General features: G+C 40.2%; 1 protein-coding gene across 1 annotated transcript in view; it reads right to left on the reverse strand.

The window, feature by feature from the left end:
• Window positions 1–20,755, reverse strand: part of LOC113164688 (endothelin-converting enzyme-like 1) — a 32,156-nt gene extending 11,401 nt beyond the window's left edge. Inside the window, exons 1-9 of the mRNA XM_026364090.1 lie at window positions 20,593–20,755; window positions 19,898–20,556; window positions 19,092–19,160; window positions 18,478–18,588; window positions 18,287–18,379; window positions 15,187–15,311; window positions 5,760–5,982; window positions 2,259–2,357; window positions 1,688–1,762 (exon numbers count right to left, since the gene is read on the reverse strand). Of these exons, the coding sequence (XP_026219875.1) occupies window positions 1,688–1,762; window positions 2,259–2,357; window positions 5,760–5,982; window positions 15,187–15,311; window positions 18,287–18,379; window positions 18,478–18,588; window positions 19,092–19,160; window positions 19,898–20,556; window positions 20,593–20,755 (1,617 nt within the window). The remainder of the gene's footprint in view (window positions 1–1,687; window positions 1,763–2,258; window positions 2,358–5,759; window positions 5,983–15,186; window positions 15,312–18,286; window positions 18,380–18,477; window positions 18,589–19,091; window positions 19,161–19,897; window positions 20,557–20,592) is intronic.
• Between the last annotated feature and the right edge of the window lie 3,300 nt (window positions 20,756–24,055).

Consider the following 24,055-nt stretch of genomic DNA (forward strand, 5'->3'; position numbering starts at 1 on the left):
AATGCAAAAGTGTATTTTCTGAAATATGAAACTAGTCCTTTAATTGGATGTTTGTGGTGAGGTGAACAGAACCATTAAGTCAGCTACTAATTAGCTGTTACATCGTAATTAGTGGTAATCTATGGTGTGATTGTGACAGAACGTATTATAGGATTCAGTAAGTAGAAAGGCTACTCACCCGTTATGGAGCTTGTGCCCAACATTAAAATGCATTTGCACAAGACTGATAAACAGTTTTGTTAACTGGTGTAAAGGATTTAATGTAACATCTCCATACTTTAAACTGACAGTAAACACATCATCTCTCATTATTTTTTTTTTTTACTTGTTTTCCAGGCGGCCAGATGTGCTTCTTACAATTTGCGACAAAAATATACAAAACACCCAACTGTGGTAACAGATGGAGAAGAAACTTAGTCACTGACAGAACTTAACAACCGGCTCTCGGCATTGAGTCTGTACACTGTAACATAATGACTACAACAAAAGACAAACATGGAGAAACACTTCTGTGTAAAGTTGATATTAACAGGAACAGTTTGGCATTTCAGAAAATACACTAATTGCTGCCAAGAGTTAGAGAAGAAGATCGATACCACTGACATGTCAGTACATGTCTGTACAATTAATTTGAAGCTACCACCTGGACCTGGTTAGCAGCTCAATAATCGACGAATTCAAGCAGCTTCTTCGCACCGAGGAAAGTTAATCTATCCCAAATTTGAATTTATCTCAAGAGAAACGACCAGTCTGGAGAATAAATTTGGGATGTGCGAACAAACCTTCGTCAGAATGAAGAAGCTACTTGGAAGAGAAGTGAAACGTTTTAAATTAACAAGAAAGAAGTACATTTGTCATGATTGAACTTTCAAACAACCTGAGCTGGATGACTGACTTCACAGACTTTAGTGTGCTGTAGGAAACAGCCACACTGTTTTTCGTGTTTATGCTAAGGTAACATCTGCTGATTAAAGTTTCTCTTTATCTAATTTACAGCACAAAAGATTAATTTACTTTCTTCCCTTTAAGTTAATATAATGTTGCAAGTTGCCATGTAGTTACTTATTCTCATTGGGCAGTTCATCAGGTTTAAGATGATTTTTGTTTTTTTTTTTTAATTAATGATGCTCACACCTTTACTTCAGTATCCTTTAGCTTGAATCTTCTGTCACACATGAGCATGTAATGCATGGTTGTGTTGCAAATGTATGTCTTAGCAAACTGTGTTGTCACAGTGTGTGTGTGTGTGTGTTAAATTAAAAAAACTTAGTTTAAACATTTCAAGTAAAAGTGGAAACACAACAAAAGTCAATCATTCCACATTCAACAAAGTATAAACTCTACTGTACAGTGTATAAACCTCTGTTTATGCAGCTTTCCCCACAGGTTCTCCATCAACACAATCTTGAGCCTGTTGGCAGATTTTACATGTGCTTTTTAAAGTATATTATTTATTTGAGCAGTCCCATCAGTGTGTGTTGGCTTCATTTACTCCTACGCATGATGTATTTTTGCTCCACCCAAATACAATCAAGCAGGATGCACTGTAATGCCTGATTGAAAATAATTCTAGAGAGAGCGAGAGAGGGGGGTGCTGCTGGGAAATGGGATTGGTTCGTAGTATGTGTGGGTGATTGTGTGGTGAGTACGACTGGACAGCACAGAGTGAAACAGGGAGCTGACTCACCCCATATTCTTGATCTATGAGCTCAGGTTTGAGCAGGAAGTCTGGGTATCCTGTCATCACCATCATGTGCTTCAGCTGGGACAGAACAAGAACAAGAAGAATGGATGATGGAAGGAAGGCAAAAGCGGAGGATAAACAACTGGTACAACATCACTCCACATCCACTTGCACAAATAACCACTCATACGCACAGCTTGTTGGACTGAGGCACCATCCAAACACACACATGCATCAACTAATCAAGCAAACCCAGTGTAATAGGATTACAGGGAAGCTCTTTATATTCAGTATGGCCCACTAAAAGGATTATAACTTCAGACTGTAAAAGTATTAGAAAGGATATCTTGCAGTGCAGACCCTAAATCAGCACCACAGAGAGATCCGGATTAGGCGATCCTCACTTCTCAATGTCAAGCCCTTGATGTATTCTATCGCACACTTCCATCTAACCAACCAATCAATCAAACCCTCAGAAAGAAAAGAATCGCAAAGAAATAAACCCTCTTCTAATACTAATCGGATCTGACAGGAAGTTGTGTTTGTGATGCAAAAGCTGAGTAAGGCTCCAAACCTTTGCTCTGGCAGCGTCCTTCGTGGCTTCATCCATCCAGTCCAGCTCCTGCAGTCGTAGATCCAGAGAATGCTTTATGTCCTCCACCAGCTCCTGTACCTGTGGGCAGATCACATCATATTAAGGCCCTGAAAACACACAAACGTTCCTGCAAACCTTATATAAGTTTTGAATATTTCACGAGACATTAAACAACAATCGTTGCTCGTTTGGTCACAAATATTTGATGTTGAGAGAAATACTGAGGATAACTTGTGTTTTTTAAATAGTGTTGCTTGCATTAGTGTGACTACCATGAATATTGTTCAGTGGCCTCCAATTGTGGACTTTCTATAGCCTCTGTAGTCCCATTAATGCAGTTATTTACATCAGATATGTGTAAAGCAAACATGTAATACGTACTTAACCACTGATGCTACAGTATATGTACCTATTTTCCAGCTGCAAATCAAAGTAACTGAAATTAGACTCGTTGATTTGCAGCCTGCAAGGAATTTAAGGTGCATGGAGAGGGTTAACCAGTGGATATTATGTGACACAAGCTCAGGAGAAGTCTTACAGTTTCAGGACTAATATATAGTAGCTGTCATAGTGTCAGTGAGGTACTGAGGCACCATCAAGACTGTTTATGCCATGGTATAAAATTCTTTTTAGCCAAGTCCACCTTTAATTAAGACTTCTCAGTCAATTTACAATTGCACACATTTTTAAAAATATGAAACCATGCAGAAGAATAAGGATATTGTCTGTTTTACACTTTGAAACCTGGCACCTACATTACCCACAATGGAACAGAGTTTGATGTAAAATTGGTGCAGTTCCATTTTAGACATGTCCGAGAGCTGCTTAGAGCTATCCAAGATGATTGTTTTCACTTCTGCATGTTTGTTTTTGTTTGTCACACGCTGAGCTCTAAGCATGAAGAAGCACCACTCAGGATCCTTAGTAAATCTCCAGATATTGTACCAATCTCCAAACTGTGCTTCAAACCCAGAGCTGATGTTTGGTGCAAAAAAGTATTTTGTCCTCCACAATATGAAGCAAAGAAAAATACGTGGAAGCTGAGACAAAGCATCTGACTTTGATGCGGCGGCCAAGAGTTCATGTTCCGTTACAATGTTTTTGGCAAAACATTAGAAACACCTCTTCATATAATGCACCACCTACTATGACCTCAAAAATAAACGTGTAGTATAGTTATCACTTTTCTGATCATTTCAACAAAATCCAAGTTGATAAACTTGAAAAAATAGAATTTATGACAGGGCTTATGTGTTGGATAGCATTAGATGTGTAACTGTGGCCAGTGAGTGTAAACAGATTAAAGCTTGTGTTGTTGATTTTGCATATTGAGTTGATCTTAACATAACTAAACCACAGCTCATTGTCCAAAGCTGCAGTTACCTTTTGGAGACTTTGTAAAAATGTTGGTGCTAAATATTATAAGTGGGTTTGAAAAACTGTCTTTTTTGAGGATAGGGTTCAGGAACCTCTGTCCAAACTTCAAGTAGCTTTTTAAGAACTACCCTGATGGCTTCACAGACTAACATAAACAGAAATAATCCCCCTCATAGACTTCAGGACATGTTGTGTCCTTCATTTCTGTCTACACTGATGATTCAGTCTAACAAGAAAGCCGATCTTTCCCATCCTGTCTCAGCTTCAGCTCCTGAGACTCATTAATTCCTGGTCATGCTGAGGTGAGCAGCATCAGTGAGTCAGTCAAGGCTACATATATCACCACTGGCTTCATGTCCGGTTCCTCTCATGTCGATAATGAGGTCTCCAACCTGTGTGGACATGCCAGCACCGAACAGAATGTTATCTACGAGCAACATGAAATCATCAGTGTGGACATGGACTATACCAAAAATATGGTATTAACCCAGCTTTGGACTTTCTATCCTGTCTATATTAGACACTGTAAAGTACATACAAGGAGTACAAAAATGATTGATTGTTCAAATGGTAGATGTTTTGAGGATTAGCCTCGGCTCTATCTAGTAAAAATCGGCCATACAGTCAGCTTGATCCTAAAAGTCCCTCTTCTCCCTTGTCATATTAATCAGAAAGGCTCCACTAGCTTGAAGCACTATTGAAATTTACACTTAGTATCTTATTAGAATCTTAAATGGAACATTAGGAGCTTGGGAGCTTAAATTTCAATTAACGTACTGTACATGAAGAGTAATTAGCAACCCGAACTTATCCAGTTGTGTCTGACTTTCTTTATGCTTTATAGTCATGAGCTTTGGCAGAGATGTGAAAGTTAGCAAGACAAGAAGAATGAGGTCTTAATATAAGAAAGTGTAGGGTGGAAGAAGGAGGAAGGTGGTGGGGAGTAGCTAAGGTGAAGGGATGAGGTTGCAGAGGTTAGAAATCTCATTGGAAACCAGATCCCATGTCCTAAACTGAACATGAGACTGAGCTCAAAACACATACAGGGAGGGATTAAGGTGAAAAATAAGGGAGCCAAAGGGCAGAGGTGAGGGATTAGTGGTGACTGACCTATGCAGAGAGCAAAATAGAAAGAGAAAAAGAAGTGAGTGAGAGGTGGAGATTGACATGGATGATATTTAAGATCACAGTGCAGGAATCAATCAAAACCATCTAGGTGTGGCAAAACACATAGCTGGGCCACCTCACCCCGTCTCAGAGAAACAAAAGAAGAAAATAAAACATGAAAAACTTTAAATCAGAAATTTCTATTCCAAGTTCAGTGTGTGGATTTTCCTCTAGGCGTCTTTGAATGTCACATGATTTCACTTTAGTGAAATGTTTTTAATGCAGCCAGTGGGAATTGCAGATGAAGTGCTCGTCACTGCGTATTATTTATCGTCAAAATACTGGAAACATCTTAATGATGCAATGGTGGATCTGACAGTTAAAGCTTGATATGCGGTTACAGCCCCAGAGTAGGTAGTTTAAAATCTGAATGTCTGAAATATCTGTGCACTACAAGCTCCAAATGTTGTAAATGCAAGCCTGAAAAGCACGGCCGGTGTTTATTTTAACACACAAATGGTTGCCAACAACTAGTTATGTCCTCAGAAATCACGTACAATTTTCTGATTCCCAGCCTGAACCCAACAGATTGTGACAAAGTACTGGAGTTGGGTTTGTTGCAGTTTCATCGTGCAAAGTTTGGGCTTGAACCGAGTTATTTTCAGACATTATTTATGCTGAAATTTCTCTTATTCTAACTCTGACTGAGCCAACTGTCTACAACCATGTGTTGCAGGTAGATGGCCAATGAGTCAGATGAATGATGAATTTCATTACACAACTCCACTTCCAAAAAGCTTTCTACACTGTGTAAAAGGTACATGAATGTTGTGGTGGAGCAGTTAAGCTAGAAGCACAGAGATCTTTTAATGCAGGAAGAACAGGCAGTGTGTTATCATTAAGGACACATACAATACTCCCATCATTTGGATTAGATTAAATAAATATGGACCAAATGAAGTCCATCTCCTCCAACTATCCCAACAACCACCATACCTTGGCCTTGCTCTGTGAGGAGAAGTGCTGCTGGACGAACAGGGCTCCCAGGGCCATGCCAAAGTGTTTGTTGGCCTGAGTGAGGCAGAGCCTGCCCAGCTCCAGCTGCTGCTCTGTGCCGTCTATCTCCCGAGAAAACTCGTGGATGGTGCTCCGGAAGGCGGTGGACAGGTGCTCGCTCAGCGCTGCCACGATACGCCACAGCATGTAGTTATGGAGAACTCTAGGATGTAGAAGACAAGACAGCCAATTAAATTATCTAGTGTTTGTACACAATAACAGCAAAATGCATGAGACACATTAGTACAGAACAATACTGCCATCAAAAAAACGTCATTTTGTGCTGCCCACTAGTGATATCACAGTCGACGTGATGTGATGTAGCATGGTAATGGTAAATCTCATATTGTGCTAGCATCGAGCTAGGACTAGTAAATTGTTTTATTTCTGTGCTACATCACAAATTACTTCAGCTGTATTTTATGTTGTATATTGCCAACATTTTTCAGTTTTAACATGAAATTTGGGAAGCAATAAATAAACAAAACTAGAATCCTGTCTCTCATTTGACCTGTTCACCCATCTGCCAAACGAAACACCAATGTTCAGGGAGGTCAGAATAGACTGGTATGTAAAGACTTATTTCCTAAGCAGCACCAACAAAAACTAAGGATAAAAAACAAAATCAGAAGGTGGTGTCATCTGTAATGATGAAAACAATTTAATGGTTAGTCATGAATTTGAGATTCAAACTTTTACTATGTGCAGGACTTAGTCAAACATCTATGTTCACAACATTTAATATGTGGTTTGACTCAAAAGGTTTGAACAATTCTTTCACAGCTCTTTACAAAGACCCTTTTCTTGAATTATTCATTTAAGGCTGTTACAATACAAACCACAGAAACCATGAACTTGGCTCAACAGAGGCACAAAAATAGAAAAAGTTGGAGCCAAAAATCTCACTAAGCAGGTTTAAAGCTAATTTTAGCTAAGCTACTGGTTATTTCAGACCACATAGGGTTATAACAGCAAGTGTATGGAGCTGGACTAAGGTGTGTTACTTCTTCTGAATTCAACCGTTTCAGAATAGTTCATTTTTACTGTCAAATTTTACAAAGTCTTTCCATAATTTAAGAAACTTCTGCTTGTGTTTTTTTGGCACATCTGTGTCAAACTGTAATCTTGTTCCATCTGGCACAAAGTTTCTGTTTTTCCATCTGCCCTCCAAGCCACTTAAGAGTTGGAAAAGTTCGCACAAAAACAAGAGGAAGACAGTGATCGAGAGCGAGCAGTGTAGGAGTCAATAGGGCCCAACAGTTAAAGAACAGCTCCCACCAATTCGCAGTGACTCACAGCGGCAGAGGCAGCAGAGGGGTAAAGGAAAGTGTTGAGCGGGAGGAGAGAAAATGGATCATTCATTTATGTATTCAAGCTGTGTCTTCTCCCCCAGACAACAGAGTGCTGGTGTGTCCTCGTGCCCCCACTGGGTGCACGCATCTAATCTGCCCTGCGGGGACAAATGCCCCCTCCTCTCCTACTGCGAGGCACCATGCAAACCTCAAGGCATGTTGTTGTTTTCAGTTGTGTTTTTTTTTTTTTTAATTTTCCCTTTTCATGACAGATATTAAATCAAATGCGCCTTGGCAACGGCACCCCGAGGTCCCGCCAAAAAGCACTAGTGAAGTGAATTTAATTCATAGGACAGAGAAAAGGAAGGTAGGAGGTGGAGGGATGAAAGCTAAATAAATGAATGAGAGACCCAGATGTTGTCCTTGATCATCAGCACCATCAGCTAATTAACGTGTGTTACACACGTGGCTGTTGTGGATGATTAGCTGGTTTGTGTAAATTTGTCATCACCTGTTCGTTGTGGCAGACTTGGGCAGGTGTGAGTTCGTATTCACACTACATCCATGTGCTTATCTGTTTGCCCAGTGCGGAGACATATACTGTATATGAAAGTCATCAACAGAGAAGCAGCGTTTTACTTCAGGCGTCTCTGAAGAAAAGTAATGACCGTAATCTCTCAGAGTAAAAAGGATACTCCACAATGAGCTGTGTGGTCACCATAAACCAAACTGACAATGCTGATTAATTTTTTACTTCCCTACTGGAGAGTGTGTTATTTTTCAGATCTGCATAGTTGTTTAAAGTAGTGGATTAAACCAGTAAACAGAACAGCATTGATCATTTCAAACACAGAAGAAAATAAAAGCAAATAATGACACTACTAATACTGTTACCTCCACACATCTTATAAATCATTTTGTAACATCGTATGCATTTAGGAAGGCCCTGATAAACAGTGTTGTCCAGTCATTAGTGGAGCTAGGGTACAAATATGGGTCGTTTTCGAAGGCTGTCTTTTATTACTATATGTTTTAATAGGTGTCTTTGAGTATTCTAATGGGATAAATGGTTTAAAATCAAAGTTCTGTGGACTGATGAAACAAAATAAACCTCTGTCAAAATGATGAAAGAGGAGAGCGTGGAGGGAAAAAAGCAAGGCTAATGACAAAGTATTTTACCTCATTTTTCAAGACTTCAGGTCATTGACTGCATAAAATATATTATGCAGTATGTGATGGTTGTGTTGACGTGTATCGGTGCAGCTATACGTTTAAGAATCTTGCATATAGTTTATCCAACACATTGAAGAACAAAAAGTGTAACTGTACTTAAAGTCTGGACTGTAATTACTTCTGTGGATGGTTAATTTGTAAATTAATGCAGTCACGTTCACTGAGTAATATGTCATGACTAATTATCAACATTATTAATTAACTACTAATACTAGTTTTGAAAAACTTTTTTGGGATCAAGTGATCAGTATATCCCTTGCATTACATAGTAATTATTATACTCTTTCACAACACAGAACACCAGTTTGTCATTGGCTCTGTCAAAACTTCCCTCCAAATCTCTGTCACATCACCCTGCTCTCTGCTACGTGGTCACTCGTGTATGTGCTTTGTGCAGTAATGGAGTCAGAGCAAGCTAAATGAAAGCGGAGGGCCTGTTGGTGCGATCGCATTACAGATCAAACCGTAGGTCTTAATCACCGGAGGACTGAGTGAAGGCTCATTAGCTGAATGGATTTTAATGGAGCTAGTTGGGGAGATGAAAAGACACTGTCCCCGTGCACTGCATCAACACATTACCACAGGTAATGACCCTGTAGGTAATGGAGAAGAGAGGAGCTCCTCCACCTTTAACTTCACTTCTGTATAATCAGGCAGTGGATAGGATGAAGTTGGATCATTTTATATCTTAAATAAAAGTAGAATAATGAAACATAAAAAATAAAAACAAACAAAAAAAGCCTTCAAATAACAAACCCAAACATCAGAGTCAAACTAAAATGGAGACTTATCCAGAGCACATTACAGTAGCATGACGGCATTTATTTACAGCTCAGGAGGCCTTGCTGGGAATTGCTGCTCAAAGCTAGTGTCATGAAATCCACTGTTTGGAAAAAAGCTTCATCTAAAAATGATTAATAACCACCTCAAGTGTATATTTTTAAAAGCAGAGGGCCTCAGCAGGAAGTGTTTCACTTCTCTGGATTACTCATGACCACACATATGTGCATATTGTTCGCTTAATCGCGCCTAAATAAACACTCAAAATGATAAATTCTCCTGCCAGCCTTCAAATTGCACTGCCCAGACACTCAGGGAAAGAAAAAAAAAATCACATCCTCAGGAGTGATGGATGAATGGAGGGACCAGACGGCGAGTGAGAGCGAGAGCAGTAGCAGCAAGGGAGGAGTGTGTGCGAGAGACGCTGGTGTTGTCATTATGCTTTCCCCTTCATTGGAGGCCTGCTCATCTGGCTAATGGGATTGGCTGCAGTCGCTGCAACGCATGGGAACCGTGCACACACACATGCACACACACACACTCAGACTGTAGGGAGAGAAAGAAAAATGGATGTCACGTGGGAAGAGGAGAAGGCGGTGTAACTGCTCTTCTCAGTAGCCTTGTGTGATGGGAAAGTCATGAATGTGAGAAACAGAGACAAGAAGGACCTGGTCAGTAGATGTGTGTATAGAAAATAAATGAGATAAATGAGACGTGTAGATCAAATTGTCATTAGCAACCTGAAAGCACTGAGAAAGGAGGGGAAGTAAAACTGTGCAGAAGGAAAGATGATGGGTGGTAAAAAGGGAAGGAGGAGGATGGAGTTCAGAAGATGCTCAGGTGGATGGATGGATAAACAAAAACACCTGGAGTTTTAACAGGAAGAAAGGAAGAAAAACAGTGGAAGAAGGAAAACGAAACTTTGATCAGGAGGGAAGTGATAAAAGATGAAGCAAAAGACAAGAACAGAAGAAATAGGAGTCAAAATTAAGAAATCAGAATTAAAGAAAGCATGAAATAGAAAGAAGGGAGCAGAATGGAAGAAGGAAGATTGATCCATTCATTGTTAACCATCCATCCAGTCGTCCTGAAACACACATCTGTGTAACAGGCAGATGAAACCCTTGTCTGTCACCTTTTCACCTCTCAGAGTGCAACTTCACCGTTTCTCCATTTTAACAATAGCCCAAACTTTCCTCTTGTGTTTCTGTATTTGTCTGAATGTCAGCCTGCACCAACCTCTCTGACTATATCTGTGTGTGAGTGTTTAAGTGAGTGACAGAGTCCAGCAGAGTATGAAAGAGTATAAAAGATTTATTCTGTGGTCCATTAGTGGCCTTGAGAGGAACAAAATCTCCTCTCCATCTGCTCTACTGGACAATCATACAACGGGCCAACACCTCTGCCATGACCCCTGACTCCAAGCTGGGTGAAGCTTAGCAATGGTACTGTGTGTGTTTGCAGTGATATGGCACCTACTTCCTATGTGTTACATGTGCAGGAGCTTGTATGAACATAAGCATGCCATTTTCTGTATATGTTTTATGTATATATCTTTTGTGTGACTGCATGCTACACTCAACTGTGCAATCGTTTCTTTATCAAACTTGTGTGTCGGTACTGTAACAAATATCAACTCTCTGAGGCTCGTGTAAAGAAACACTAACTGAAATTGCTCAGAAAATTGTGCAGTCAGAGGAGAGAGGCTTAATGAAATTAAAGTTGCTAGTGTTGATTGACCTTGAAGACAACTTAAGACCACTTGCTTTCCTTGGTTTTATGCTATTTTAGTTGCCATTATGTATTTTTAGGGATGGAAATGACTGAATATGTGAACAACTAGAACACAGTATGAGTCCTGTTTACTTATTCAGGAAAACATCTCTGTATCTACTTAATGGATTTGTGCAAAACCTTCTATTCATGGTCCCCAGATGTTGAATCCTGGATGTTGTAAGCAGGGTCTGTGAATTTAGCCTAATGAGGTACCGGAGCAACCAGGTGGCACAGCTAACAACTAACAACTGGAGAGCTGAAAGTAAATTTCTCTAAATATTTGTACCCAATCAGAACGTTTGTGTAACAGAGCTGAGGTGGCATCGAATGTTGGGGGGGAGGGGGTGTAAAGTTTGGTGATGTTTTATTGTTCCTCTCGCTGGAGGAGAAACAGCATCTGTGATATGATATAATCTAAACTGAAATACACTGTGTTCAGTATGTTAAGGATTACATTCATCAGATGTAACTCCGAGCTGAGGAGACTCACAAGTCCAATATATAATATTTTGCGGTTACACAGCCTAACCAGCCGTATATCACTATGTTTAACCTCTTCAACTTTAACCTTATCCATTAGTTCTCCATCCAGCCGCAGGTCGTAGCGATCTGAGTCTTGTTTCTCCTCCATCTTGTCATGTAGGACTGCAGAATAAGCAGCAGCATGAAAGCACTATTAACATAAGGATGTTAGCATTTTAAATTTGGATGGTAAACATTACTATAACGTAACTATGAAACACGGTTTTGCAGCATCAGGTTCAAACTCGTTATTTCAGTGTCAGCACTAACTCCAGTTTCCTGGTGTCTGTACTATTTGTGTGCATGTGCGGTTTTTTCCTTGCAACAAGCTGTTTGACTGACTAATAACAGGCAGCACAGGAAAGGACCCCTTGATGTGAGGAACCAGGGGCATTTTTAACGAAGTACTCATAAGCTATGCTAATGAGAAACACCCCCAGGAAATTGAATAGCTCTATTTTCTATTTATATGTGTGATTGTGTGTGTGTCTGTTTGTACCAACTAGCAATGCCAACCTTTGTTTAAAGTCTGATAATGAACTTCCTGGGAGACAGAACCTGGAGACAGACTGGAGGTGGAAGGAAGATGGAGACTGAGCAAGAGGAAAAGAAGATAGAAAGAATGGCAACAGAGAAAAGTGAGTGGGAACAGGTGAGCAGAAGGATGACAGGAGGTAGGGAAGTGATAGAAGCTGGCATGAATGGGAAATAGAAGAGGGGCAGATGGAGAAAAAGGAGAGCACAGAGGTGTTGGAGGAATTGAGGGAGAATAGGGAAATGAGAGGGTGATCACGCAAAGATCATGAGAGGAGACAGATGGAGAAAGAGAGAAGGGAGCAGGGGACAAGAGACAAAAGAGCTTGATGAAAGGAGGATAAGAGAGAAAGTTAGAGGTAGGAAGGGAAGTCTTAAAAGTTCAATCTGCAACGTCCCCAGTGTCACTGTGAGAAAACAAAGCTCATTCCTGATCATAACTTCTCATCACTCGTCTCAGGTGTTTTTCTACCAATTCATAATAAACTAGTTAAACACCATTTGGTCATTTCAACAAACCAAAACACGTTTATCAACATAAGTATTATATGTTTTTTACTCATATGCTGAAGATATTACGTTTGTTTGATTGCACAACATAATAGTAAAGTGGGTGGTTCCACAGTGAAGCCCATATCAGCCAAATGTTGGAGGTGGCTGGTGATTAAAAGCAGAGGGGACAGGATGTCAGGTACATACAAGTGGAAGGAACAAAAGACAGGGGAGTAGTGTAGAATCTATTATTAAAGCCGTCAGGGGGGATGGATGAATAGACAAAGCAAAGACAGGATTGGTAAACATCAAGAGACCTGAGGAGGTGAACCTGGGCTAATGGTTGTGGCAGTGGCAACTGTAATTTCATAGAGAGGGATTATGAATCCTTTAACACAGTATGTGACCCCAACTTGTGTTGAGTGTCGTGATTAAAAACTACATTTCAATAAGAAGGGAGGAAAATGAGAGATGAGCTAAAATAGATCGGGAACAATACGCACCTTCTCCAAAAAATAGAGCACTAAACAAATTTGATTTGAAAGAGACCTTTACAATGAGCTCAGCCAAATCACTGTAAAAAAAATGTTATCTTGTGTTGTGGTTAGGAAGTAATATTAAACCAAAGGATGACAGATACAAGGAGAGAAGTAAGGAATAACCTTTATACAATACATATCTTGTAAAATATATGAATGGTGAAAGCAGAAGAGGCTAAAGCAGGTGACAAATTGAATAAAAGAATTTGTGAGAAACGGCCCAAAGTCCCTGTGTTTGTTGCATAGTGTTACAGTGGAGGTTTAGACAGGGCTGATGAATAGAAACGGCGGAAGTGATAAACTCACAGCAGTTTTTTGGTAGTGTAGAAAATGGATCTGATAAACCGTCTAAGCACAGGGTTGCCCCTGCAGTTGCCTTCGCTCAAATATTTGTGCTGAGCATGCACACTTAGCGACGTGTTTGTGTTGTCTTCCTGTTCATCTGCTTCTACCTGCTGAATGTGTCTGGATCTTTGTTCTGCAGGAGACTGGTCATGTTAGATTATAGGTATTTAGTTCTAATCTGGTGTGCACAGCGAGTTGAGGGTTACTGACTGTTGTGTGCCCTGGATCCATTTTAAACATTTAGGGGCGAGTTTTTCTGTTGTCTCAGCTACACCAGCAGGAAGTTTTAGTGGCTTTTTAGCTGACCTGAACCTACATTTGTGTCATCACATAAAGTGTGGTGAGAAATTTGCTTTATTGCTTTATTCTTTCTAAACCAGGGAAGCTAAAACGTTATTGTCTTTGTTGCACACAAGCACTCAAACCACTGAATCACTGGATACAATTCAGCAATATTCAGAAATTCAAAAAGGTCTGCGTCCATGCTGTCCAGTCACAGCATGCTAGGTTAAAATGGTGATATAACTTTCTTTCTTAGGTAGCCGTCTAAAAACAGGACAAAATAGTATAAAAAAAACTGAGCAAAATAAGGATAAGACTGACATAACGTAGTGAAAAATGGCTTTCCGTCTGGCTACATGTCCAAACTCAAACCATGAGTAACTTATATGCTGCATGTGAACAACTTCCTCTTTAATATAGTATCTCTAAAAATAAATAAATAATGTTGGGCTGGACTAATGAAATGGAAAAGTAACAGTATCATGTATCAGATAGCTCAATGTCTGTATTAATATAAATCCATCACGTTATTTATTATTTCATTCATTTCGAATAGAGCTGTGCTGGTAAAATAAGAGACACCAATCATTTCCAGCATAGTCTTATTGTTTACTGTGGGATGTCTCTGGTAACTGATTTCAGATTTTTAGTCAGACAGAGTCATTCACAGTCTGTAAAGTGAAGTTTGATTGATCGATTATATATCTTGTGTATAATGGATTGATACTACACCAGTGGGGAAACCCTAGACACGTGCAGCATCAATCAGAGTTTATAGCTTACAACATGGTAAGATGACCAACACTGAATGTAGCCATAACGACATGAACTGGTGGGTCATGAAATTACCGAAATGTCTGAATGCGTTATGATGCTAGACTGACAGAAAGAAAGACATGTATCCAGTCTCAGACATAAATGACAAGCAAGTAGTCCAGCTGCCAGTCATGCAGCCAGTGATCCATGCATGAGGCTGAGAGCTGTTGTGTACTTGTGTAGAGCACAGTGACTATTGGCGAGCTGTCAGTGGCTTTAACACACATCCTGTGTGCAGCAGCCCTTTAAGGCCTCCCTTGGAGTCTGTCAAGAGAAAGAACGGGGAAAGAAAGTGTGTAAAGTGTGTGCTTGTGTGTGTTCGGCCATGTGCGTCTGTCTGAGACTGCAGGTGGTAGAAAGGTGTGGGTGTAGATCAATAATAATCAACTGCTGTAGAACTGGAAGTTCACCCAACAGTGACTCACCTTAACACACACACACACACACACACACACACACACACAAATACATACACAAATACATGCATAGCAACAGCAAGTCAAAAACCAATCCATACACCTTGTGACACTGCATTGTAGCCCAAAATTATAGTGACAGCTTGAAACTAAAGGGAACACACACACACACACACACAAAACAACCTCGAACAAAACCGCTTACTCACACTCAAAAAGTACCAACTCAAAAATGCATACGTCTAATTTCATTGATTTTTCTTTTACACCTCTGTGCCCTCATCTTTCTCTCCATACTGTACCCCCCTCCAACCCACACATCTCGCTTCCTTTACAGTACCTCTTTGAAGTGGTCTTGATGATGTCGGAGACTTTCTGTATGTAGTCCGTGGCGAGAACCACGATCTCTTCGTCTTCCGAGAAGTTGTCGTGGAAGATTCTGTCCAGCAAACGTTTCCAGTGAAGCTGCAGGAACGAGAAAAGATTGAGAGTGAAAAGTCAGAGAGTCATGCAATTTATTATTACTAAATTACTACTACATTACTGTATGTTAAAAAGAAGAACAGTTGTACTTTTATATTTTAAGTAAAGCTGGGGTCCAATCAGTGACCTATCAGCCTCTTACAGTAATTCAAACGAGCTGTAATACCACACCCCACAGTTAAACATCCTACATGTTGATGAAAGCATTTAAAATTATTTCTAAAAACAACAGTTCAGGTCTGGACTTTGCTAATTCTGTCTACCAATTATTATTTCTGTGAATGAAAGAGATGTTTGTTCCCCGTATAACATCATTTAAGAGCCTCTGTTGAGATCTAGTCATGGGACGGTTGTAAAACAAGGGGCAAATAAAAGTGAGCAGGCTCTCCAAGTGAACATGCACACTGCTTTAAATGCACAGGTGGAGACCACAGATTTAAGCTTTAAAGAAGTTTGAGTATGAGCCTTCCATAACGTAAAAATACTACAACCTTAGATTATATTTAAAATACTGTATGTTGAATTTAAAATAAGATACAGAGGCAGAAGATGATGATACAGACAGCAGAGAATCTGACTTACACATTTTATTTTTATTTAATTTAATTTTATGCACTTTGGTAAAATGTTTGACCTGTAATTCAGTAGTGAAAGAGCTTTGCATTGTCATTGTTGTCTATGAATAAATCAATAGAGAAGAACTTAAATTAAACAAAAAAATACAGTGAGACTACTTCAGTATCATTAAACCATTGTTGTATAACTCGATGCTTTTCTATGTGTTAAACAGCTAACTTGCATGTAGACTTGTGCTTATTAGACTTTAAGAAACATAAATGCAGCTTTTAAAAGCTGTGCAGAATTGCATAGATGCTTCCTTTTCCTTTATTCAGAGTTAGTAGACATGCAGTGTGTGAGGTATGTATCAATGCAGGGCAGAGTCATTAAAATGCTTTGGACTCGACTAACGGTTGTATTTCTTGGGCTCACTGCAGCATACCAAGTATATTCCCAAAAATAAATAAATAAATAAAAATCTTAATTTGAGCCCGTCCGTGAAATTTGAATTAGTGGGTCTGAAACCACTGAGAGAGAATTACTATGTTACTATGTTTATAAAAAAATTATCTGTATAGACTTAAAAAACAAATTCACGCATTCATTGACTGGCATCTTCACAACACAAATTACAATATGAGGGGAGGGGTTGTGAGCAGGAATGTGTTGCCTTTAAGGGTAAAACCCGTGCTCATGAGAAACTATCTTGCATCTTTTTATGTGCAAATACCAATGCAGAAATTTGTTTAGTTTTATTTTAATTTTGGATTAAATTATAAGGACATTACAGCTTTGCTTGCTAGTCTTCACCAGCGTATTGTATTAGATTATAGACTTTCCACCAGACTGATGCTTATTTTAGTATCAAACTGTCACAAAGTGCAAACACTGTACACTACATGTATTCCCGTGGTAACAGCAATCACTTTTTGGAAATAAGAAATTTAATTTTAATGGCATTTTAATGGTTAAACTGGTCTTAGAGTGGTATAGAAAGTGGTAAAATGGATCTTTGCACACATTCTCACATAAGATGCAATCGGAGACTCATCTAATACTCTGATTTAGGCTTGAAACATTGTTTCCTGTGACTGCACACAAAATACTATCTCGTGCTCCCAGATAGGTGAGCTCTAAAAGCCTTTTTATGTTGCTTCAGCCTAAATCAGAGTATTAGATCGGTCTCGTATCTTCTTATGTGAGAATGTGTGCAAAGAATTATTAAACATTTGATCCATTTTACCACTTTCTATACCACTCTAAGGCCAGTTTAACCATTAAAATGCTATTTTCTTATTGCCAAAAAGGGATCACCATTACCATTGGGATACACACCACACACCAGTGATTTTAGCTGGTTTTTACAGCGAAGTCACATTTTGAATGATAGAGCTCTGAGGTTTTACATTAAGTTTAGCTACGGATCCAAAAAAGGAAATAAATAGCAGCAACAAACTGACGCCATTTAGGAGCAGTTTGTCTTTTTCTGGTTGGATCTTCATCCTTTAATCTGCCTCTTTCATGTTTCTCCATTTTTAAGTCTTTTATACCGACACTCTTTTTTTCTCTGTGTAGTTTTTTTGGCTGAGAATCTAAAAAGCAAAGTATCTTCTTCTCAGTACAAGCGCAGTTCGCATCTCTCCTCATTCCCTCCATTCTTCATCCTCAACCATGAAACATTTTGGGGATTCTTTGTCGATTTTCCCTCTGCTTCAGATGAAAGCCGCCTTCTCCTCTACCCTCCATCCATCTTCTCCAACTCTCTTCAGTGTCTCCTCATTTCCTCTCTACCTACTTCTTTCATTTCATCCCTCAATCCCCTTGTCTACTCCTGTGGGGGGGGGGACATCATTTGTGCAACACTCTTGTGTGTTTTACAGTTTTGTCGACAAATTTTACTATGAATCCGTCACAAAGAGATATTGGCAGGTTCTCACAATGTTAAAGAACTGTTAGATCATTAAGACATGGTTATAGAGATTAAGTAATGTCTATTGATTTGACAGGGACAATGCAGATTTCTTAAAATATACCAGCGTTATGCCAAAAGGCACATTTTTATCTGTCCGTGATGATACAAAAAGAAAATATACAAAAAGAGCACAATAGAGTAAAACTATACTATACTAACTATAAAAACGCTTGAAGGTTAGGAATGTATTATGTCCATGAGAGTTGTTATAACTTTAGAAAGAAACTTGTGCATGTGTTGTTCTTCACCTTCACCCTCCCCAAAATCTTTCTCTCACTCACACAGCTCCTCGTACACTTACACATTCAACACTAGTTAAAATGCTCAGATGGAGTTCAAATCTTAATCCATCACATCTGCCTCCAGCCAAAATCCATGTACACACACACAGTTGTAAATCGTGTGTGTGTTTGTGTGTGGTACTCACACTCGGAGCGATGCGCTGCAGCTGCCTCAGGGTGATGCGGTTATACATGGTGCTGATGTCCTTTCTTTGGTCATCATATTCTGACACAGTGATCTGCAGAGTGAGAGCAGATTTCACTCAATATTGCTCACGTGCACGCGCATGAGTAAACACACCCCGCCTGTGCACACATGCACGCACAATCAGCTCACATTCGCCAGACGGGTCTCCAGCTGTATAATCTCCTTGGACTTCTGCGTGGCGTTGTGAGCTCCCAGCATGCTCAGCAAGCGCTCCATCAGGGCCTTGTATGCCGCCAGGATCTGAGAAGCACAGTGACATCGGTGCTAATAGACGAGAGGAGCTGCGACATCATCAGTAATGGCCGGTGGTGGGGGTGACATGTGGCAAAGTGGACAGGACGACAAAAGCACAGCGGGTGATAGAAGAAAACAGGTGGATTAATGAAGAGGAGCGAGAGCTGTCAATAGGACAGATGGAGGAGGAGGAGAGTGAAGAAGGGAAAGGAGGAATTAAGGGAAGTATGAAGGAAAAAAGGTTAGGAAGGAGAGAAAAAACCCAAAGGAGGTGGAGTGTGGGGTGGAAAGGAAGAAAAAGATGATGTAGGAGGGAGAGAAAAAGGGAGTAAGGGAGGGTAGGAGAGAAAATAGAGTGAAAATGAGGTGATAACAGGGAGTGAGAGCTGGGGAAGGGTTAGATAAGTAGGTGTCAAATGGTAAAAGGGGAGGAAGAAAAGGGAAGGACTGAAGGATGTAGGGTGATGACAGAGAAGGAGCTGGTGGATGAATGAAGGAAGACTGTTTACCTTCACACTGTCTTCATCCTGTCCCAGGTAGAGGCTTCTCTCAGGGAGGGTGAGGCCCTCCTGGTCAATCTACACACAAACAGAAATTATTGTTTGACAGACGTTTATTTATATCCCAGATATTGAAAAAGCAATAGTACTCGACTTTAACATATTGGAAGTGTTTCTTTAATAACGATCTGGTGTACAGTATATGTTTGATTTTTTTTTGTCAAAGTCTGCATTGAATTTGATATTGCAGAGCTCCAGGGTGTTTAAAAACCTGACAGGAATCTCAATTCACACCGTTTTATGCATTTACCCACTGATGATGTACCAAAAAAGGATATCATATTATTAAAAGGTGTGTTCAGACTGAATGCTAAGCAAATATCAGAGGTGCCATGACTGCATATAAAGACAAAGCAAACAGACACGTTTTTATTCTGGGTTGAATTGAGGATGACACAAGTTGAAAATGCCTCATGCTTAGTGAAATTCATGAACAAAAAAAGATAGAAAATAGGAGAAAACTTGAGTTACTGGTAGGTTTTGAGGTTTATTAAAGTCTAAAGCTGTTTAGACTTAGAAAAGTTGGCTGCAGCTAATGTTTGTACAGTTGGTGCATTCACATTTGAGATAAATATACACAGACTAGTAACAGGATACAGCATTCAGACACAGGAGCAGGGTGAATTCATTCATTTCACCTGAAAACCACGGTCAGTGAAAGGAGATCAGGCGACTGACAAAAGGCAAAATCAACATAACATGAGGTGAAAGAGACACAGGCACACATTCACCAATACACACATCCCTGTTCTCACCCTGATGGCATTCCTGGAGGAGTTTTTGTCGTCCACATTAACAGTGAGGGAGAAGAAGACGGCTGTGCTGTACACCCCTTGGGTCCTGTACAACAGCTCATCGATGTCTGGTCTCTGTGGGGCACCCTCCCTCTCCCACCCAGCAGCACCAGGTGGAGCCCCAACAAGGTCCCAACCCCCACAGCTGTCGATGACCTCCGTCATAGGGTCAGAGCCCAGCTTGTCGATCTCCTGAATGTTGACACAGGATCGATAGAATTCCTTAACCTTGCGTTCTGCCGAGTTTTGCCCTCGCCTCCGTATCGGCTCCAGCAGGAGGCGCTGTAGTTTCTCCTCATTGTGCTCCCCGATAGCGGTGATGATGCCATAGCTCAGCTTGTCCTCAGGAATGCCGTGCCGTCTCAGCCAGCCGCCACAGGCGAAGGAGTAGAAGTCTTGGCAGGGCTGGATGGTTGGGTCAATATTAGACTGAACGAAGCGAGCGGCCCGCAGCAGGGAGCGTTTGCGCTGGCAGTCCTGTCGGCACTGTGGATCCTGCTGGGCGTCTAGGGAAATGTACTTGAGTGCCAGCATGCTGCCCAAGATGACACACATGCCGGCTGCAAATACCAATGCAGAGAGGAGGCAGATCTCTCTCCTGCTCCATCGAGGAAGTCCACCTCCGTTGCTGGTGCTGCTCAGATCTCGGTTTTTACTGTTTGACCAAGTCCCTCCGCGGCCTCGTCCCATATGGCGGTCAAGGCTGCCACCCAGGTGGAGGGTCATGCCGTTACTGAGGATGTCACTGCTGAAGCGTCCGCCATATTTTACTTCCTGGAACTCGTCATAGTGAGCAGTTAGCGAGTATGTCTTCTCCATGGCAAAAGACTGTTGCTAGTTAAGAAGTAGGAGTTGGTTCTGCGGAGAAAGATGAAAAGTATGTATTTTTATGTTTAGAGTACCTTCATGACTTCTCCAACTGAGACAAAGGGAGGACTCCCACTACAGGGTAACACACTAAAGTTAAAATCCTGTTGACCTCCTTTAGGCGAAGTCCTTTTTTTATTCTTTTCAAATCAAAATCCAGCAGAGCAAGGGGCTCCCATTGTGCATGAGGAATCTCTTGTGACCTGCTCTCTCATCCTCTTTCTCTCTGCTCCCTTTCCATTTGTTCTCCTCCCCCTCTATAACCAGTTACTGGTCACCTGTCGATAGAAACAGAAATGAAATAGGTGAGAGCTGTAAGTCGACAGAGATAGGAAATTGAATCCGCGATTACAACACAGAATGACAAAATAGCATCTGCACCGGCACATTTTTTACACTCGTCTGTTGTTTGTTGACTGAAGCTGCTGAATTGATTGGTGATAGTCATGCCTCAGGGAGAAGATGTCCCTGGGCGACTACTGGCTTTGTATGGATCAATGGAGACAGGGGGAAAGATCTGAGCATCAGCTGGACATGGAGAGGTGTGGCAATGACTATAACTTAGCCTGTCAGTCCTAACTGATATAAAACCTTCTATTATTACAAGAGGACAGAGAATTTATGTCCTAGCCTCACCAATCTGAAGACACAGACACAGAGCACAGGGCACAAGTTGATATACTACAGAGATTTCAAAGGAACAACAAGCTTTTACATTACATGCAGCTGCTGAAATATAGATCATGTGCACATGCTGACATTTTTGCGGTGGTTGAGTACTTTTTCAAGTGAAGCTTACAAGACACTGGATGTACATGCTCTGGTTTAATGTAGCACAAACACAAAGACACATAAATAAATTGTATAGCTGTGTGCAGTCTCCTTTGCTTTTGCTGATGCATTCTACATGTAGCCTGTAGGCAAAAATCACAAGCCTTTAGACTAACTGATAAATTGTTTTTTAGATGCCCCAGTGTGAGTTTTGAAGTGCTTCTGTGTGTATTTGTGTGTGTTTTCTGTGGCTAGGCGCAACAAACTTGCTGAAAGCTGTGAAGGCGATCTGTGAAAATTGATCCCTGTTATCTCCTCTGAGAATAGCAAACTTCAGCACTGATGTCTTTAACAAGCTTTCCCTTGCCTTATGGGAGTGCTCCATGTAGATAAGAGGGAGAGAAGCAGAGAAAAGAAGGAACGAATGACAAAATAAACAATTAAAAAGAATTAAGACACTTTGTGTAACAGGTAACATGAATTGAAAAGAGGGTAGATAGAGGGCTAAAGCATTATGTTATAGGGGGAAAATGAAGAATGACCGAAAGAATACATGGAAATGGAGCATGGGTGTGTCAGAATGGGAGAAAACACTAGGAAGATTGGAGTAATGAGACAAGCACAAGAATGAATACAAATACAAGAAACTTTAGCTCTGATTTTTACGCACTCTCACTTTTTTCTTCATAGAACAAATGCTATAAATTCAAAACAAAGAAAACTCACTCAGAAACAGTGGGTCCCTAAGCTCACATCAATTCACAACAACTTTAAACTACCTAGTAAATAAAAGGGTGAAATCAGACGGACAAAGCCATTTAAATTGTTCGTGATAGAGGACTTTTTCTGGGAGGTTTAAAAATGAACAATAAACATACAACATATTATTCAGGCTAGAATTAATTCTACTGGGGCCTGCAGGAAAACAAAATACAAAACTCGTGTTAAATCTTCCATGTTTACTCCTCTCTCCACTCCACTCCCAACACCACACTTTGAAAATCTCTTAGCAGACACTAGAAGGTTGCTTTATACTGTGCAATCTTTACGGTGTACTTTAAACTCTTGATTGCTACATAGCAGAGTTTATGTTGTTGCTCAGATATTATATTTGATGTGTTATTTATATTATGACAGTTTTCCTAAAATACTTTAAAAAATCCACAGTATTGCAATTTCACCACACATATTGAATCGTGGTAGGGTGGGGTTATTGAGCACTTCTGACACTCAGATAACCTACACCCTCTACTACCCCTGACACCTTGCATACAGCACACTGCAGTTGCTGCTAATAGATCACACTCCACCTATCTCTATCTAAACAGTGTTACTTTCTCAACGTTAAGTGATAGATCTTCTTACAACAGGAACAGAGAAAATATTAATTTATTACATAATATCACAATTTTTGGGATATTTGTACATAATTTGCAAAAGTCAGTGAGACCATGGACATTTGTAGGACAGTTTCTATCTTGGTTTCAGATCCATTATAACAAAAAAGAAAATTACAATAAAGGCAAACTGGCATGTGACTACCAAACTACTTAAGTATTTCACTGGTAGTTAGAAGATAATGTTAAATAAAATATTATACATAATCCTGAGATTTGCATTTGCTCTTCACATCTCTCCTCTCTTTCAAATGTTCTTTCTTGTGTCAGAACTCTTTATGCATTATCATAAATTATGACACTCATGTATACACACCCACACACACACATACAAAGTATCTCACACTTAATGGACACCCAGCGTATGGCTAATGGATTGGATTTTGTGGGTACCAACAAACGGAGAGGCACACGTGATGAATGGCTATTTACCGAAAATGACAGGGCCTAATATTTGAGAGTTATGCTAAAAATGCTTCACGCACACACAAACAGACACGGTGAAATTGCATCAAAAACACTTCACATCTTTCAAGAAACAGACAATTACTTCAATTCACTTCAATTATAGCAGAGGTTGTCAAAGCGTGGTATGAGGAACATCTAAGAGTCCTGACACGGTACCAAAAGGACAGAGAGTCTGTTAAATCCAAATAATTGTTATTGGTTAATATATTACCCACTTTTGTTACACAGCGAGTTCACCTAATAGTTTCATTACAACACAGGTTATTTTTCTTTTTCCAGAGACAATCAAGTAATTCAGACCTCTCCCAAAACCCCGAATCAAACCCTGTGAAAAATCTGAGACATATCCTGAGACGCTATGAATTGCCAGTTGACATCATGTTAGAGACGGGAGTGACACACGAGTTGTTAAGACGAGTTAGAACTACAGCTCTTTGTTTAAGTTTTTGTTTAAGCAGACTGCACACTGAAAGCTGGGTGGATTTTTCATCTAACCACTAATAATAGATCCTCAGAGGAGATCAATGGGTAATGAATAAGCGGAGGCTTTGGATGGGTAAGGCTGATGGATAACAGTTTTCCTGGCATAAATATGGGACATGTGAAAGCAAATACA

This window comes from Anabas testudineus, chromosome 13 (genome assembly GCF_900324465.2).
Source record: "Anabas testudineus chromosome 13, fAnaTes1.2, whole genome shotgun sequence".
In the NCBI taxonomy this organism is placed as follows: Eukaryota; Metazoa; Chordata; class Actinopteri; order Anabantiformes; family Anabantidae; genus Anabas; species Anabas testudineus.